Below are 14,318 nucleotides of genomic sequence, written 5' to 3'. Positions count from 1 at the left end.
ATGGCCCTCCAATTTTCTCTCTTCAGTATATATTTCCATATTGTTTGCTGTCCCACAAAGTTACCCCTTGGGAGGTCCTAAAACCAAGTTCCTAATTAACACGCACAAACGAACAGTGCCTCACAGCATGCTGGCAAGCAAATGCATGCGCTGAGAGTCTTTCTGAAATGTTAACTTTAGAATTCAAGAGACCATCACAAGGACAGAAACGGTCCTGTGAAAACCCTCCTGTGGCGTCCACCGAGCTCCAAAGCCGAAATTCCTCCAGGTGTGTGTGTGTAAGTAAAACTCCCAAACAGGAATTGCCAATTGCTTGCATAGATGCAAATGATAGACGTCTGTGTGATAGACATCTTCATTCTCCTGGGGGCAATGAAATAATATTCTGGTATTGTCCTGCAGTACAGTCAATGAAGGAGATTTTTCTGCCAAGAAAGAAACCCAACGTAAAGCTAAAGAAACATCCAGAGGTTTCACACTTGTGTTATATGGAGAAAGAAAAAAGCATAGGTGAGTATCCCAAGGAAATGAGTTTTTTTCCCTTCCTAAATCAGCAGGGCTTTAAAACTTTTAGCATGGGAACTTACCTCTCTCCTCCTTTTAGGCTTGACTTAACCTCATTTGACAGATCTCTTAATAAGTGTGTGAACAACAACCTTTCTGGTGTGTGAAACAGGAAGAGAATTTAGTGATGGCCTGGAATGAGAGAGGAATTTGTTAGATCTGAATTTTGAGGAGAACTTACCTAATGGGCTCCTCCTGAGGCAATACATGACCCAAAATGAGTTTAAGCTCCAAAATTTGTGTTTTACCAAATTTTCTGATGCAGTTATCCTCTTTAAAAATGCACACAAAAATGCATATGATAGAGAAGTTTACATGCCAGCATGTAAAATTACATACAAAAACACACGATGCTTGAAAAAATGAAAAACTTAAGTAATAGTACACACAAAGATACATATATGCAGGAGAAGTGTACAGAATAATGCAAATATTGAACAAGATAATGTATATGACATTTCTTGCAGTGTATTAAAAAACAAATTCATACCCTGATTTCGAAGCAGGATGAAATGAACCTGCTTCAGACAAATGAGGTCGGAAAAATGAGAAAGTGCATAAACCTGAAATTGATAAATTTGTCCTCTCATATGTGTGGTCATGTGAGAATGACACTGTCATGAAAAGAAGGGATTAGGTACCCAGATCATCAGAAAGACCTTGCTGGATCAGTGCAAGGGCCCATTTCGTATTCTTTCATGCAACCAGCTGCCTGAAAAATGCCAGCAAACTAACAACCTGCAAAATATGTTACTGCTGCTTTGGGAGCAAAGCGAAATCCTGCACCAGACGGTTGCCCGGCCTGATCCAGCAGGGCTCTTATGTTCCTAGGAAGGAAGTGGATGATTAGCACTGCCTATTGATCCACCGATCCATGGCGAACCCTATTTTTTTTAACAGGGTATGTCAAACTTGAGATCCTGATGTAAAGAAAGGAGGGCTGTTTGAGAATTCTAACCCTGTCCTATGGGGTTTTCTAGAAGATGACATCACCTTTCCCCCAACCATTTGTAATTTCCCAGATTTTGTACACTCGCTGCTCCTACTTCCAAAAAAATTGAATTGTCTCTCTGTAAGGTCCTATACAAAGCATTTATTGTGCATTTGCGATTCCTCACTCACAGGAGCTTGCAGGAACCTAACACAATGACATCATCCTCTGCAGACTTTCATGTGCTTTCTAAGTATTTCCACTGTCTGTCTGTCTGTCTCTCTCTGTCCCTTTTTAGAGCAAGTATAGGATAGTATTACTGGGAAAGAACAGAATGAACCAGAGTGGGAAATTGGGTAGTTTTGCAATTCTGCTATACCAGAGTGCCACCTTGGGGTTGCGCAAAGGAACATTCATTCATTCATTCATTCATTTAGGGAACTTCTATGCCGCCCCATTCGCCAAAGCCTCGGGGCGGCTCACAATCATAAATAAATAACATAATATAAAACAATATAATTTAACAGTATAAATTAAGTCGCCCTGGCCAAAGAATAAAATAAATAAATAATATTAACAATTAAAATAACATTTGACTAAAAGGGTCTTCACCTGGCGCCGAAAAACAAATAACGACGGCGCCAGGCGGACCTCTCTAGGGAGCGCATTCCATAGATTGGGTGCCACTGCAGAGAAAGCCCTCCTCTGAGTACTTACCCTCCTAATTTCCTTCACGAAGGGTTCCCGGAGAAGGGCCTCTCCCGCTGATCTCAAGGGGCGGGAAGACAAATATGGAAGAAGGCGTTCCTTCAGGTCTCAAGCCGTTAAGGGCTTTATAGGTAATAACCAGCACCTTGAATTGGGCCCAGACTTCAATGGGAAGCCAGTGAAGCTGACGGAGAAAGGTAGAAAAAGAAAGGTAGAAAGGTAGAAAAAGAACCAGGATCAATCTTAATCCTACAATCTGGAAGCAGAGGCTTTGGTAAATTGGTGGATTAATAGCCTCATGTAGAGACCTTTCAAACAGAATATGTTGGTGGCTTTTGTTCATGTATTTGTTTAGCTCCAGCCACTAGAATTTTTTTTAGCTCCAGCCACCCTTGAAATCTTCTGTGAAATGGAATCTGGCCCTCCACTGAAAGGGGTTCTGCATGACTTGTTTTTTGACACACGAAAAGCAGGCTTATCCAAAGCGGAACTCTCTTCTTTTCCTAGGTGCTGTTTATAAAAAAAATTCAAATCCCAAGGGGGTGAGGAGCTCAGTTCCGCTAGCCATTTTGCCTCATGAAGAAGAAATATGCTCAAGCAAAGAGGTAAGATGCTTTCTGAGTTACGCTGCCTCACTACAAATTACCATTTAAAGCTCTTCATTTTTTTCTTCAGTTGCTCTACATGCCAAGTGTACATCATTAACTCAACAATCTGTCATGCTTTCTCTGTCTCAAAAAAAGTGGCTGAGCAAATTCAGCATAAAGAGATTAAAGTTAGAGTTGCCCAGCCTCATTTTCGGACCCGGGAGCACGCATCGGAAACACGTGGTGGAATCACTGGGCAAGAAAGTGTCGGCAAAGTATTGTGACATCTTCCCAAGTGTAGAAATGCATGTAAGCCCCGTGGTGTTGTTTCTTATATGAAGCATGAAATGTCTTTTCCATAATCTCTGCCAATTACCTGGACTTCTGCTTTGAGGGCTAAATCTTCTGAGATGTTTCTTCATGCATAAAATCAAATTCATATACTGGTTTCTCTGAGGCTGTTAAAATGAGGAGCTAGTATATATGCGCTTGTGAAATAAAACGCTAGTTTTTTGGTGTTGGTTTTTTAAAAGCAGCCTTGAAAAGCTGTGATTTGAGTGAAGGGGTAGTTGAAGTCTAGGGAATGCAAAACTCATTCTCCATGATTATTGGCAGCGTAGATGAGCAAATTGTGTGAACATGCCCAGAGAGACATATTTTAATTTAATTAAACTCCTGCGCTGACTATCCAAGACATCCCCATACAAGTTCATCAGCATTGGTACTTACCATACCTGTGTTCTAGGGCATTGTGAAACACCTACACCTGCAGCCCAAGGATCTGGATGATTACATCGAGCAGATGGTACGACTGCTGCAGCGTTATGTTCGAAGACTGCAGTGGCTTCTTTCCGGTCCGTAGCTTTCCTAAAATTGTGAAGTCACTACAGCATTGATATTTTCCATGTATTGTTTGAGAAGGCAAAGTTAGAGCCTGTAGAATATGGCACCCAGCTGCATTTCCTACTTTTTTGAGGCTGAGAGAGTTGGCCAAGAAAATCCAAAGGGCTCATGGAAAAGCAGCCGCTTGGACTTGGAGCACTCATGCCGAAGACCAGCACTCTGTTCGGTCCACAATTACTTCCTGTTTTGCATGTACAAATAATGAATTTGTTGCTGCCGTCACCATCTGATCAATGGATTCTCAACCAAAGTGGATCCATCTCTGTTTCCCCTTCCCTCAGTTCAAGTCGATTCCGGACCGGGAAGAGAAATTGGGGGGCACTGTTTCATACTGCGAGGCTGAATAATTTGGCAGAGTGGGTTTGGCTTTTGGCTTGGACCATGGGGAGAAAGCAAACACTTTGCCCTGACGGCTCTGCATGACCTGATGGGGCACACAGACAGTGCCCTGGTATCATAGGCAGAGATGGGTTGCTCTTAGCATTTGCCCAGCTCTGCTCCAAGCCAAAGAAAAGGCAAAACTCTGTGTGTGTGTGTGTGTGTGTGTGTGTGTGTGTGTGTGTGTGTGTGAGAGAGAGAGAGAGAGAGAGAGAGAGAGAGAGAGAGAGAGAGAGAGAGAGAGAGAGGGAATGTGTTGTTTTAGCTGGTGGCAGCAGCAGCTGAGACAAGTTTCTCAGGTAGAAGAAGCAACTTGGATGTGAGGGTTTTTATAAGGTATGGCATGTCCCTACTGGCCAGTGTGGTCACTGGACAGTATTTATAGAATCCTAGAATCGTAGAGTTAGACAAGGCCAAGAAGCCCATCAGGTCCAACCTGCTCGCGAGAGGGCTCCAAATCAAATCATGCCTTGCAGATGGCTGTCCAACTGCATCTTGAGTGCCTCTCTAGAAAGCTCACCACCTCCAGGGTAATTGGTTCCATTGTAGTATCTACATTCATTCATTCATTCATTCATTCATACATGTATTTATAGGCCGCCTATAACAGACGAGGCCTTCCTAGATGGCACTTCCTAGTACTGTTCAAACAGTCAGGAAGTTCTTCCTGCTGTTCCGCTGGAACCTGGCTTCCTATAACTCGAGTCCATTATTCCACATTTCAGCAGCTGAGTTGGCCCCTCCGTCTCTTCTGAATCGCAATCCGATTCAACAGTCTTTGACGGTTCTTTCATAGGAGGTGTGAGCCGCATCCCTGCCATATCCCTGTCTTCCCATGCCTGCCAAATCTCTTTTGTGATCGCTGGCTTGTTGGGGTTGGGCCAAGCATCTTTCCCTTTATTAGCAGCACAGTCCGTTCCTTTTTCCAGCCCAACTAGGAGGAAGTGGGGGACTGTTTTAAAGCACTTCTCCTCCAGCTAGTCCTGATAAAAAGCTCCAGACCCCAGGCGTTCACTTGTGGCAGGATGGATAATCTTTCTGTGCTCCCCTCCAAACAAGGTGGGTGGAGAGACATGAAGCGATTCTCTTCTCCGACCAAGTCTGGAGTCTGTGCAGGTTGGACAGTTGAGAAACTCGGGGTGGTTTTTCTGTTTTGTGTCTCCTCTGTTCTCTTTCTATCCTTTGATAATAAATGTACTTTTTCTTCATCCTATCCGGACAGGAAGTATGTGATGGATATTTCTGACCAAAATGGTCCAGGGCAAGGGTTTTCTTTGCCCATGTGCCCAAGCTGTACCAAAGCTAGACTCTGGAAGGAGTTGCTGTGCAAAGGACCTCGACTTCCCTCTGGCTCCGTCGTAGCCCCTTTAAACAACCCTTTTGAAGCTAATGTCTTTAGAAGGCCCTGAACCCCAAGGTTAGGTAATGTGAAGTCATGCCATGGCAATAAATGTGGTTGATTTATTTTATTTTTGTTTAAATAGGAAGTCGACGATTGTTTGGTGTTATTTTGGAAGCAAAGGTCTGCATCCTGGTTGATACATCTGGGTCCATGGAGAGTTCCCTGGAACAGGTCACCAAGGAGCTCACCTCCCTTATCTGGGAACAGCTGAGGACAAATAATACCAAGTAAGAAGTCGCAGGAGTGACCTCTGGGGAGCTCCCATCACCACTGAGCTAAACCTTGCTGGGATCTAAAGCAGCTTGTATGAGTTTCTCCAGCAGGTTCATCCAATTAAGCCTCAAAGTGAAATAGGATCCCTCTGCTGGTCCAGCAGCCATTTTGTGTGTGTAGAAATGGGATCGGACGTTATCTTTCCTTTTGTCTCAGGCAACAAAATGGGCTTTTGCTCACAGAATCAGGAGTGTAAGCCACCTTGCCCTTTGCACCAGGAGGCAAAATCTCCTGGGCCTTCCATGCATTCACGACCGGCCGGTTAGATGCAGCAGGAGGTAAATCTGAGAGGCAGCAGGGGGAAAACTAGGTTGGCTTTGAAAGGTGCCGTGTTCAGGCTCGTAAGCAACTGATCAGGTCTCCGGCCAGTGCAGACAGGCGTTCCTTAGGAGAGAACGATGAAGGAAGGACCACCTTGGACAGGCCAGTGTGAGCCTCTTCTTCTTAGCTCAGAAATACGGGCAGGCAACTCACACAGAGCGGTGCTACAAGGAAGTGGTTGCTTTGGCCTGGGGCCAAACGCATCACCCTTTTTGGCCTCTTCCTCTCCAGGTTCAGCCTGATCAGCTTTGCAGAAGATGTTGAAGTTTGGCAAGAATGCCTCATGGAGGCCACCAACGAAGCCTGCCATGACGCCGCACAGTGGCTCTCCCTGTTTCAAGCTCACGGGAACACATCCATCCTGAAGGCTTTACGGGTTTGTTAAGCTAGGGAAAGCCTACTGGTGGCATGGGGTTTACCCCAAACGTTGGCGTCTGGAGACCCTGTCAGCGCTGTCCCTGCCAAAAAACCGAACCCTGCTTCCCATCCGTTCATCCTTTTGAGCACTGCTCCAATGGAAAGGTCTAGAATGCCTGCTCCAACCTGTTGCTCTCCAGAGGTTTCAGGCCACAGCTCCTAGCATCGCTGACCATTGGCTGAAGCTTGTGAGAGTTAGGAGAGGCTGATGCAGTCAAACCTTTCTCCAAAGGATTCTAGAGAAAAGTCTGCAATAGCAACCGCCTCCTCCTCCTCTGTCATGGTTGTCACTTTCTTTTAGCACAGAAACAGCAGAGGGCATGGAAGGACAGTGTCCAGGCCATATATAAATTGAGAATTGAGTATGAAGTTGTGTAATGTAGCTCCAAAACACGGACAAAGTATAAGTCAAGAAGACAACCTTACCTGTGGGATGGATTAATTTTATCCTGGCGTTCCCTTGCGTTGGCTGATCTTTCGGCAATCCTGCTCTGCTTTTCAGAGAGCTTTCAGTTTCCAAGATGTGGAGGCCCTGTATGTTCTGACTGATGGGAAACCAGACACAAGCTGCAGCTTGGTTCTCAAAGAAATCGAAATGCTTATGAAGAGACGGGCAATAAAAATCCACACTATTTCATTTAATTGCGCAGATAGGTAGGTGTGGCTGTGTTGGAAAAAATGACTTGTTAATTGTTTGACTCACAAAATAGTCAATTTAACAAAGTACTGCCAATATTTGAATGTTTTTTACTCCCTCAAACACTGTAAATGACTTTATATTAAGAATGAGTTCAAATGCTCCCCTCTTGCATATCTTTAAAAACGCTATCATAGTCTTGCTAATTTCCTAGGGCCGTTTCATAAATTCCATTTTTTTATGAAAATAACATTAGCAAGTTACAATGACCTGGTTCACACATAACAACAACCCAGAATAAGTGCAAGCTATCTGTGGTTGTTGTGACTGAATTGTGGGTTGTCATTACTGGTGAACCCTGCACCATAAATTAAGTATGGTTTGGTAACAATGAACAACCCAGAGTTAACAACCCAACAAGGAGCTGTGAGTTCTTTTCCTGGATTATGGTCCATCATCAAACCACAGTACCAGGTTCACATGTAATGACAACCCGAGATCCAACAATAACAATAAATCAGCAACAACCCTTACTCAACCCATACTGATAGAGATTTCATCACCACACATCCACACTCCCTCTTCTTGGTCCCCAAACCAGTTTTGGGCAAATCTGAAGAAGATAGCTTCAAACTGACTTTTCCAAGCAGCAATATGATGTTCTTCATGTGATAAAGTTCATGTACATAGAAAGACCCGGTCATATCTGTTGAAATGACGTCCTTAGAGGAGATGTGAGAACAGCAACCACCCTCTCTGGAAATAATGCTACAGATGCCTTCTCCTTCCCCTTCCCCTTCCCAACAGAGATGCAAATGACTTTCTCAAGCAACTGGCCTTCCAAACGGGTGGACGCTACCATCGGTGCCATGGGGATTTAGATGGACAACTGGCAGCGCACCGACTCCTGTCAGAAGGTTTTAAAGATGAGGATGTATGTTTAGTTGGTGCGGTCCGTTGTGTCTCTCCCTCTTTTCTTTGGGTGTTGGCTAGAGAAAGCAGATTTTCCCTTAGCTGTGAAGATATTCCTGGAAGATTTATCTCTTTATGTGTGTTTAGAGGGGGCACTTTGTCAATCCCTCGTCAACGCTCTGCCTAAGTCAAGGGTGGGCAACCTATAGCCTTCCAAATGATTAGAACCATTCATAGATTCATAGATGTTATTCATCCGTTCATCCATGCATCCCATGCTGTCCTCATCTTTAAAAAAAGGTGAAAGTGTTGCAGAGAAGGAGAGGTCTTAGAGGATGGATGGAAAATTTTGTATAAAGCAAATGACTTTCAGTGAGGAATCACATGCACGTAATAAATGCCTCTTATGGAAAAGCTCCAGGCCTTGGGAAGGGCATTTCGGTCCTTTAGAGCAGGACAAAACCACTGCAAAATGACTGGAAGCCACCCAATGGCTGCCAGCCATGCGCCAGGCTGTTGTGGCGTCATCTATGTTGTATGCCACGATTTTACGGACGAGACCAGAGACTGGTTGGAATTATCGAGAGAGATTTATTTACCTGCAGGGACCAAGCACTCATAGGAGTGTGGTCTCGAGCAGAGGGTAGACATTGATTTTATACTCTTTTACACTTATGCTTGAATGACAGCAAACAATAGGGGGACAATAGGGGAACAATAGGGGAAAGCACATTTGCACAGTTATCATGCTAAAGCAAGCAAGCGTGGGTACAAGGGCATAACATCTGCGGTGATACTGGTAATGCTGGAGCGTAGTCTGCTTGGTTGTCAGCTTTGCGTAGCATGCACATCCATGTTCGTGTCCTTGTTCTCACGCGAACAGGACACCCTGATCATGCTTTTTACTCGTGATGAGCCATGCCCTGGCTACGTGCTTGATTATGAGGGGGGGTTACAACAATCTACCCCAATCTAGACGTGACCCACAGTGCTGAGCTCCCGCGCCCCTGGATGATGATGATGATGATGATGATGATGATGATGATAACATTTCTATGCCGCCCCTTGCCGAAACCTCGGGGCGGCTTACAACACGATAAAATACATTGAAATACAATAGCACATAATAAATTACCATTAAATACAAAAATACAAAAAATACATTGATTTACAAATATAAGATTAAAATTATCAGTATAAATTAAGTAAATAAAAATATAGGAGGAGAATATAGGAGGATTAATTGGAGGCATTCAGTATTGTCACGCTGAATGCCTTTTATTCTGTGTGGCCACAAAAGAACGGGACCGTGGCCACAAAGCTGAGCCATGGTGGGGTGGGTGGCCGTCAGCCCCAGCTCCCCACAGTGTTTCTGCTGGCTTCCACCCTGTGGTCTCCACCCTTCCTTCCTCTGGAACCGCCTGCCCCATCCGCCCCATCTGCCTCACTTCCTGCAGCAGGTCTTGCCAATGCTGGTGGCAGGTTTTTGAGGGCCCTTCAACAGGACACCCTCCATGGATCCCTCCTTCAGGGAGGCCACCTTCTCTCCACCATGGTCACCACCAGCGACCGTTGCTCCTCAGCCTTCTTCTTCACGGGCACCGCTCCTTCTCACCACAGCTGTTGTCCAGGCCAGAGCAAAGACAGCGGAAGAAGCTGGCCACCCTGGGGAAGAGGAGGAGCAATTCTAGGGGATCTTCCTTGGACACCCTGCCAGGGTGCAGGTCCCTGGCAGGAGACCCACAACACCCTTCCGTGATGCCAGCCCTGCCAGCAATCATGGTTCAGATTGGCCCATGCTACTGGTGGTGTCCTCCTTTGCCATTCCGCATGCCTGTTCTTTTATTTCTGCTAATATTGCTCAATAGTTATACAGATTTTCCCTTTCCTTCCCCTCCTTCTGAAGGTCTGCCCATCACCTCTGTTGTGTCCAGCTGCTTCTGCCCCCCCCCCCAGGCAAAAAGGGCAGTTCACACTGACGAACAGGAGCAGCAAGCCCAGGGACTTCCCGTTGGTGGCCCCTGCTGGGGTGTGAGCCCCATGAAGGAGCCCACAAACAGGCCAACGTCATCTGTTGCCACGCTCATTTTCCCCAGAAAGATGTCCTCCTTTTCTAGTTCATAAGCTGAGCCCAAGAGCAAGGTGATGTGCCAGGGAAGCCTCGGGTCGCATCTCCAGACATATTCGTCCCAACGTACCTACTGTGATCCAAGCACTCATTCTTATTTTCTTGTGTCAGGATCCGGTTTTACCTTTGTTCGAAGGAGATGATTTAAAGAGGCTTGCTGAGGAAGTTGCAAAAGCTAGGAGCTATTTGAGACAGGCCAAGTGGATTAGGTGAGTGTCTGCTTTCAGTAATGTTGGTGGAGATACTTGAACCCCAAAGTGAAAGATTTTACGTTCTTTAAAAAATACATGACGTATGCTACATTTCCCTAAAAGTGTCACAACAGCCAGTAAACCCACTGCTCATTCCAATACCGGTGACAATATTTTGTAAACAGGGCTAATCTTCGGGCTTTTCTGGAGCGGGACCATTATTGTACTCCACAGCCAAAAATCTTCCAGGGCAGTTTACATAATAACAAGAAAGTGCAAGCCACCGCTCTATTATCTAAAAAGCCATAGCACACAAGGAAAAAGGGATGGGTCGGGAAGAGGAGAGAACCGCATTTCTAACAGTCTCAGTGGGACACGAAAGAATCGTAACAATATTTTTTGCTTCATTTGTTGTTTCTTTTACCAGATCACTATTAGAAAAAAAGATAACTCAAAAAGAGAGCTCCTCCTAATTCAGCTGCTTCCAGGTAGGGTGTTTTTCAGATCCTCTGAAATGAAATACATTTTTTCAACTATGGATGCCAAATATATTCAGACTTTGGAGAGCATTGGTGATTCATCAAACAGCTGCAAAGACGGTGGATCTCCAAGGAGATTCATTTAGGGCTGTCTGTTTGGATGTTAGACAAATCTGATGTGGCAAATGATATTAGCCGTTGCAAGAATTCCCTTGCAAGTAGCTCCAGGCCAGCTATATTAAGCAAGCCAGACTTAAAATTGAGGATCCTGCCAATATTATGATCCAGACTTAGAGAGATGTAGAAAATTATGCTTGCATTGCTGGAAATGTTCTCAAACTCATCCAGGGCCCACACAGGACTGCCAAGCTCATTGGCAGCTTGAATAGGACTGCCCTGTAATCTGTTTTTCCCTTCCTTTTCCTAGAGTTCTACTTGCATCTCTGAAAGGAGCAGTAAACTGATGATTGCCTTGTTTAGACCTCACAATAACTCACACTCAAGGATTAAGTATGGGTGGACAGTGTGTTGTTGAACCACGGCTTGCTGTTGAAAGATGAGTGGTCATGTGTAGCGAGAATGTGTTGTCTAAGCCCAGCCAAGATAGCAAACCACAGTGAACAACCCTGCAGTTCACAACCCAGCTATAAACCATGGGTTCTCTCCATTGGCCTGTTCATGGTTAACAAGCCATGGCTTGTTAGAACAGCTGGGTTCAGGCAGCATGATGAGAACCACCCTCAGTTCAATGATAATCCACACACAACCTTGAGCATGGGTTTTTGTGGTGTCTGATCCCACCAGAGAGCTACTTTCTCATCACCCTTGGTTTGCACAGAAGCATAGAATAGTACAGCTGGAAGGGGCCATGGAGGCCATTGGGTCCAACCCTCTGCTGTAGCAGGACACAATTTATACCATCTCATTCAGATGGCTGTCCAGCTTTGCCTCGAAGGTCGAAATTCACCTCATCCTCCTTTCCCTCATTACTACTGCAAGTCGGCTGTACACCTTCTTATCAGTACTGCCCCTGCAAGTGAACAGGCAAGTTCCAGTGATAAAAGTCCAGGGGACCCTTGTCAATGGGCCTCCGTTGTGTCAGTTCCCAACTGTGATGCCCTTCCAGGTGAGAGTGAAGGACTGGCCCAAGTCACCCAGTGGGCTTCTTGGCCAAGCAAGGACTGGAACCCAGATCTTCTCGGTCCAAGACTCCATCCACCGTGCCACACGGGCTCCCTCATCTCTTCCTCACTGTTTCAACAGAGCACTGATCCAGCCAAGGAAGCTCACCATAGAAGGACCCACCGGCTCAATATCTACACCATTCTTCCCTACATGCACCAGTCCTGGAATGAACCAGAAAATCCTCTGAAGACTGTTGCATACTAGTTTGGAAGCAGCCGGCCAAATCTGTGCTATCCCAAAAGGAGCAGCACAAATGACTCTAAAAAGTAGCAGATATGGATGATTATTCAGTCAGGGCACACCTGGCTGTGATCCAGAGAGCGTTTGGCACAATCTGCTGGAATCTTTCTTTGAAGAAACTCACTTCAAAGGACCTACTTGACTGTGGATATGACTTTTCTCTCTAACTCACAAAAACTGGACAAAAGATTGAAAATTACAACTTACGTACAAGGAATTCTGCCAAATTACACCTACGCACAAGGAATCTTGCCAAACTGAGATGTTTCCACCAGAGTTTGTGACCTGCAATCCTTCACATGTTTAGCCTTACAACTCCCATATACCCTTAGCCAAAGAGGAGAGATGTTGGGAGTTGTAAGCCAAACTTGGACGGCCACAGAATGCCCATTCTTGTCTGAGGCACTTCACTAGCAGACTGCATTTGCCAAAGCTGTGGGCAATGATTTATGGGTGCTTCTTAAGTTTAGACACAAACTGAGTTTTCTGAAATGGGCCTGCAGCCCCTGCTGAAGACTTGCCCTGGGAAGCAATGATTCCATTTGCCAGTTCCCCTCGACGGTTGCACTAGTCTTTTTACATAGCTCGAGAACTTCACAGAATGTGTCCCAACTCCAGTTACTGCTTTTCCCCCACCAAAGAAATAATAATGCAATGGCACCACCTGCTGAGAGCTCGTCTCTCCCCCTGCTTCCCCCTCTGGTGGACTTACATGAAGCACAGTCCTTTATTTGAGCTCAGAAGGTTTACAAGCACCATCCCTCAAGGTGACAATCTATGTTAGATGTAGCAGTAGTGTTGGCCCATGTGAAGAGTAGAATCTTGTATCTTGTTGTTCGCTGCTTAGAGAACCCTCTCAGGTTCTCCAGCGGCCTATAAATTTAAAAATAAATAAATAAATCTGAACTGGATCATTTTCTTCCTTCCCTCTTTTTTGGAAAGGATAACTACCCTCAGGGTGGCTCACACTGCTTGGGGACTGAAAGGCAGGAATCCTGGACTGTCCTTAACTGGTCTCCTTTCCTGGCCTGAACCTGAAGGCCTAAGAACTCCCCCTCAGTCTCTACCCCTCCCTGTTCTCTAGTATCTTCCTCTTGCTCCAAGACAGCTTGGTTCCCATGCTCTGCCTCATTCATCTCACTCCAAGGAGACACTGGCTAATTCCTGTTTATCCCCCACTCCGAATCTGAATTAGCCGGCTTCTCTCTATACTTCCATTTCATAGAATCATAGAATAGTAGAGTTGGAAGGGGTCAAGAAGGCCATTAGGACCAACCCCCTGCAGTTGCAGGACACCAGTTTACACCATTCCACCCAGATGACCATCCAAGTTTTGCCTTGAATGTCTCTATGGTGGGAGAGCCCACAACCATTCTAGGCAACTGGTTTCACTGTCGTATTGCTCTGACAGTGAGGAAAATGTTCCTGATATCTAGCCTGAACCTAGGTTGTCGCAACTTGAGTTGATTATTCCGTGTCCTACACTCTGGTACCAGCAAGAAGAGATCTTGACCTTCCCCTTAGTGACAGCCTTTGAGGTCCTTATAGAGGGATATCATGTCCCCCTGAGTCTTCTCAAGGCTGAACATGCCCAGTTCTCTCAGTCTCTCCTCATTGGGCCGTGTTTCCAAGCCCTGGATTGTTTTTGTTGCCCTCCTCTGGACCATTTCTAATTTTTCAGCATCTTTCTTAAATCTTGGTGCCCAGAACTGGACACAGTATTCCAGATGAGGTCTGACTGGGGAGGAGTATAGGGGAACTACAACTTCTTGTGATTTGGAAATAATACTTCAATTAATGCATCCCAAAATCGTAGTAATCTAGTCCCTGTTCCACTGGAGCCTGGATATACCTACTTAGGAGAGACCATATTTGGCATCCCAGCCCAAGGTGGCAGGAGGCACTCTGAGTTACTGCGAGCAACCAAGATAGATTCAGAAGTACCCTGGAAGTCCCTCAGACATGACCTTTGAGTCTTTGAGATGTATATAAAAATACTGTATGTACTGAGGAAATCTCAGAATTGCAGACCCAGGAGAATGTATGTTTGGATTCACAGGAA

General features: G+C 45.4%; 1 protein-coding gene across 1 annotated transcript in view; it reads left to right on the top strand.

Moving 5' to 3' along the window:
- The window catches only part of VWA3A (von Willebrand factor A domain containing 3A), a 33,854-nt gene extending 20,786 nt beyond the window's left edge, over positions 1 to 13,068 (top strand). Inside the window, exons 22-33 of the mRNA XM_044433666.1 lie at positions 181 to 268; positions 403 to 510; positions 2,711 to 2,808; positions 2,947 to 3,099; positions 3,536 to 3,644; positions 5,556 to 5,700; positions 6,299 to 6,443; positions 6,987 to 7,138; positions 7,929 to 8,055; positions 10,273 to 10,370; positions 10,780 to 10,840; positions 12,095 to 13,068. Of these exons, the coding sequence (XP_044289601.1) occupies positions 181 to 268; positions 403 to 510; positions 2,711 to 2,808; positions 2,947 to 3,099; positions 3,536 to 3,644; positions 5,556 to 5,700; positions 6,299 to 6,443; positions 6,987 to 7,138; positions 7,929 to 8,055; positions 10,273 to 10,370; positions 10,780 to 10,825 (1,269 nt within the window). The 3' untranslated portion in view covers positions 10,826 to 10,840; positions 12,095 to 13,068. The remainder of the gene's footprint in view (positions 1 to 180; positions 269 to 402; positions 511 to 2,710; positions 2,809 to 2,946; positions 3,100 to 3,535; positions 3,645 to 5,555; positions 5,701 to 6,298; positions 6,444 to 6,986; positions 7,139 to 7,928; positions 8,056 to 10,272; positions 10,371 to 10,779; positions 10,841 to 12,094) is intronic.
- The last annotated feature ends 1,250 nt before the right edge of the window (positions 13,069 to 14,318 follow it).

The sequence above is a fragment of the Varanus komodoensis genome, unplaced genomic scaffold, assembly GCF_004798865.1.
Source record: "Varanus komodoensis strain SLA01 unplaced genomic scaffold, ASM479886v1 scaffold26, whole genome shotgun sequence".
NCBI lineage: Eukaryota > Metazoa > Chordata > Lepidosauria > Squamata > Varanidae > Varanus > Varanus komodoensis.
The sequence above is the reverse complement of the archived record's forward strand: the minus strand, read 5'-3'. Positions and strand labels throughout refer to the sequence as shown.